The 4,175-nt window shown below is 41.1% G+C and overlaps 1 protein-coding gene and 1 non-coding gene across 2 annotated transcripts; both read right to left on the minus strand.

Annotated features, from left to right (window-relative positions):
• Positions 1-1,123: 1,123 nt before the first annotated feature.
• Positions 1,124-1,195, minus strand: trnae-cuc (transfer RNA glutamic acid (anticodon CUC)). The gene has a single exon. It is a non-coding gene; the product is annotated as a tRNA-Glu (tRNA).
• A 175-nt stretch (positions 1,196-1,370) lies between these two features.
• LOC149984932 (uncharacterized) lies at positions 1,371-3,359 on the minus strand. The gene is made up of 2 exons (XM_090196275.1): positions 3,177-3,359; positions 1,371-1,724 (listed from the first exon to the last, which is right to left on the minus strand). The coding sequence occupies exons 1-2, from the start codon at positions 3,282-3,284 to the stop codon at positions 1,461-1,463; spliced, it is 372 nt and encodes a 123-aa protein (XP_090052401.1). The 5' UTR covers positions 3,285-3,359; the 3' UTR covers positions 1,371-1,460.
• Positions 3,360-4,175: the final 816 nt, after the last annotated feature.

A 4,175-nucleotide genomic window follows, 5' to 3' on the forward strand; every position in this document is an offset into this window, starting at 1 on the left:
TGCTGATATTATTGAAGACAAAAACCGGTAATAGCCAACATAAAATTACAAATATATCAGACACTGACTGATATTATGTTTTAGCAAAACTCAAATTACATTGGTAACCATTTTTTCCAGGCTGTATCACAACCGGCAGCCCTGCGTCATCCGGGTTTGGCAGGTGTAGGCCTTCATTGAAAATACGAATTTGTTCTTAACTGATTTGCCTAGTTAAATAATAAATACATAAAAATAGCAATAAGGCACCTCGGGGGATTGTGGTATATCGCCAAAGGGAAGATCAAGCTGATCCTAACTATTTTTCCTGTTTATCAAAAGTGTTGGAAAACTTGTCAATAATCAATTGACTGGCTTTCTTGATGTCTATAGTATTCTCTCTGGTATGCAATCTGGTTTTTCGGCTCAGGTTATGGATGTGTCACTGCAACCTTAAAGGTCCTCAGTGATGTCACCATTGCCCTTGATTCTAAGCAATGTTGTGCTGCTATTTTTATTGACTTGGCCAAAGCTTTTGATACGGTAGACCATTCCATTCTTGTGGGCGGCTAAGGAGTATTAGTGTCTGAGGGGTCTTTGGCCTGGTTTGCTAACTACCTCTCTCAAAGAGTGCAGTGTAAAAAGTCAGAAAATCTGCTGTCTCAGCCACTGCCTGTCACCAAGGGAGACCCCAAGGCGCAATCCTTACTTATTGTTTAAACAGAAAACACAGGAGATTGGTCGCACCTCCTAGTGGTTAAAGCGTTGGACTAGTAACCGGAAGGTTGCAAGTTCAAATCCCCGAGCTGACAAGGTACAAATCTGTCGTTCTGCCCCTGAACTGACAGTTAACCCACTGTTCCTAGGCCGTCACTGAAAATAAGAATTTGTTCTTAACTGACTTGCCTAGTTAAATAAAGGTAAAATAAAATACATTTGGGAGGAGGTGCTCGTGATAATGGCTGGAAGCGGAATCAGTGGAATGGTATCAAACACATAGTTTGATGCCATTCCAGACATTATTATCAGCCGTCCTCCCCTCAGCAGCCTACACTGATATAACATTATCATAGTATTATAAAGAGAACATTGGTGAAAACTGTTAGTACAGAAATATCTGTTCAGAGCAAAGAAAAAAAGTATGTTCCCTGACCGGGAATCGAACCCGGGCCGCGGCGGTGAGAGCGCCGAATCCTAACCACTAGACCACCAGGGACCAGTTGTATAGCTCATGTCGACGCTTGGAACTTAAAAGTAACAAAGCTTAGCAATGCTGCCACAAGCCCCACAATGGAAAGAACTAGGACTGCTTTCTGCTGCTTTCTGATTGGTCTGTGGACTTATTGTAAAGGCAACCTGCAAATGAAACAATAATACACAAATCCTTGAGCACCACTGGAAACTTTAAAAGAGTATATATCAGCACAGAGGAACTCTCTGGGGGTCCAATTTAAAACATCCACATGCAGTATACAGTTTGTTTACATACCAAAACAAGCACAGAATGAGAATAGAACACTGAGGTGAACCTGCCCCTCCTGGTTCTGCTCTCCTACAGGTGCTGCCAGGAGACACTTGTACCTCCCACTATCAACAGCTGTTACATTGAGCAGGAAGATATCAAAAGAATGATCAGCCAAAAGTTCCACTTTACGCTCCAGGCCTGCGTTCCATTGCGTGGTGCTGTTAGGTGATAGCCTCTTCATCAATAGTCCGGACTCCTTATTAGAGGGCTCCTCAACCAGCTGCAAGAAGAGGGTGTGAGGTTACTTTATGCCCCTAACAGCTGGTCTGGAGCCAGTGCTGTTGTTTCAATAATGATGATTACAATGAGGACATCACAGATCGTAAATCACTAGAATGAGCCACTTATGTGTGAGCAGCCAAAGATCTCCAGAAAAACAGCAAAAGGCAGATAGTCTAGTAGTCAAATCAAATTCCATGGTTCAATTGCTAAAATTAACTCAGACAGCAGGAGAAAAACCTGAGGTTAAATTGTCTGGGATTCATAAAAGTTATGAGTTCTGCTATCTTTAGATGGAAGAAAGAGTGGATGAAGATTGATATGATTAAGTGGCTAGACAAAGGCAATCTACAATACTGGAAATGTACATTTCCTGAAGAAAATGTGGTGTGCTTGCTAACTTGTTTTAAACTATGGTTTTGAAATAAGTTAGTGTAGTGGTACTGACTGCAGTAGTAATGATAATGACTGGTTATAGTTGAAAAAGTAGGTAGCTGTAAAAATGTTTTGATTGGTTTGGTGTCTCTAGTTTGACTTTATGCTAATTTATATAGTTATAGTTGTTAACCACTTCTAATAATTTGAAGTCAGGATAGCCTAAACCTGTGAAAGTTGGTTTGGTGTATCTAGCATGAATGGTTCAAGAGTTACTGTCGGGTGAGTGATTTAGTGCTAATTTATGCAAATGTCTATAGTTATAGTTGATTAAAGTTTTCAAGAATTGGAAGTTAGGATAGCCTGAACATGTGAAAGATGGTTTGGTGTCTCTATTTTAATGTGGTGTCTCATAATTCTGTGAGGTTTTATGTGTTGTTGGAGGTGCGTCTTGGTCAGTTTAGCTCTGAAAATGTCGCCCTCATCAATCCGCATAATCCTGCCTATAATGAGCGAACAAATGTTGTGCCGAAAATCTCTCCCCAGTCAGAATTCTCCCCCTTCTAATTTACTTAATTTTGTTACTAGAGTCAAATACTTTCTGTGGCACACATCAGAGTCAAATACTTTCTACAGAACAAACTTCACGCCAGGATAGGCAACCAAAATTAATAATTAATGTATATGCGTTATATTAAACATAGAAGGAGTAAAATGTTGGCAAGCAATAAACATTTCAGAACAACTATGGATGAATTATTATCCTTATCCTTACACTTTAAAAAGTACTAGTCGAATAAGACATGGGAGAGATGACGAATTTTGGCAAAGAGATTTATTAAAAGACCAATATAAACCAGTAGCGGATTTAGGTACGGGTGAAATGTAGGCTAAACTGACGGGGTGAAGAGCAGAAAAGCAAGCAAGTCGCAGCAATGAAGAACGCGAAGGTGGGGGGAGAATTCTGACGGGGAGATTTTCGGCACTATACCAGCCCTGAGGACTCTGATCCAGGGCTTTAGGCAGCGTTAGCAAGCCACACTACTGCCCTGGAAAAGAGCAACGCAAAGTAGTTTACCTTGTACCACCTCACTGACCGGTACTTGGCCCCAGGTAAAGAATTTTCTTTACATCTCAGAACCGAATCCTTGCCGCATATTGACCTTGTATTTTCAGCATCCTTCATAATCCTGCTGTGTACGCAAACTGGAAAAATGGAAGGCAAACGTCGAAACGCTACCTTGATGGGCAGCCCTTACGAAAAAAAGATGGCTGTCAGAGTGCAGTATAACTGCAGTATGCTGCAATACTGCATCCAAAATAACACTTTTTTTTACTGCAGTAAATTTGCAATGTAACTGCAGTTAGAGTGCAGTATAACTGCAATTTTGCAATTACTGCGTCCAAAATACCACAGTCGACTGAAGTTACTGCAGTTTCAAAACTGCAATCTTTTTTTGTAAGGGAGGACATAAAGCCTTGTTATCCCTAAAATGAAATTTGAACTCACCTAGTGCAAAGGCATGGAGAAAGACTAGGGTACGCATATTTTGGTCAGTACCAAAGCGTTTTCTATATTTTGTTGTCTAATTCAAGGCGTAGATATATCCTACTAGAATATAAAAGTAAAAGTAGCAGTCAAAGTGAAAGTATACTGGGCTATCTGTTGAGGAAGAGAAAGGGCCAAATCGGCGGGAAATCTGTTTCCCTCAAGCAGGTGGAATTTTTTCGTTGTTTTGCCCACCAAGCAAAGAGTGTTGGTATAGAGGTCAATGAGAGTGTCGAATTTGGTCAACAAATCAAATCAAATTTTATTTGTCACATACACATGGTTAGCAATGTTAATGAACAGGGAGTACAGGAGAGGGCAGAGAACGCACCTTTGTGGGGTCCCAGTGTTGAGGATCAGCGGGGTGGAGATGTTGTTTCCTACCCTCACCACCTGGGGGCGGCCCGTCAGGAAGTACAGGACCCAGTTGCAGAAAGACAGATTTTCACCTTGTCAGCTCGGGGATCCAATCTTGCAACCTTACAGTTAACTAGTCCAACGCAATAATGACCTGCCTCTTGTTGCACT

This window comes from Oncorhynchus mykiss, chromosome 2 (genome assembly GCF_057628025.1).
Source record: "Oncorhynchus mykiss isolate SJ-2025 chromosome 2, ASM5762802v1, whole genome shotgun sequence".
NCBI lineage: Eukaryota > Metazoa > Chordata > Actinopteri > Salmoniformes > Salmonidae > Oncorhynchus > Oncorhynchus mykiss.

What these genes read in the sequence shown, in the direction of transcription:
- LOC149984932 (XM_090196275.1), bottom strand. Translation starts at nt 3,284, where the DNA reads ATGAAGGATGCTGAAAATACAAGGTCAATATGCGGCAAGGATTCGGTT. An exon ending in GGTCAGTGAGGTGGTACAAG is followed by an intron (nt 1,725 to 3,176) that starts GTAAACTACTTT and finishes CTCTTCTTGCAG; the next exon opens with CTGGTTGAGGAGCCCTCTAA.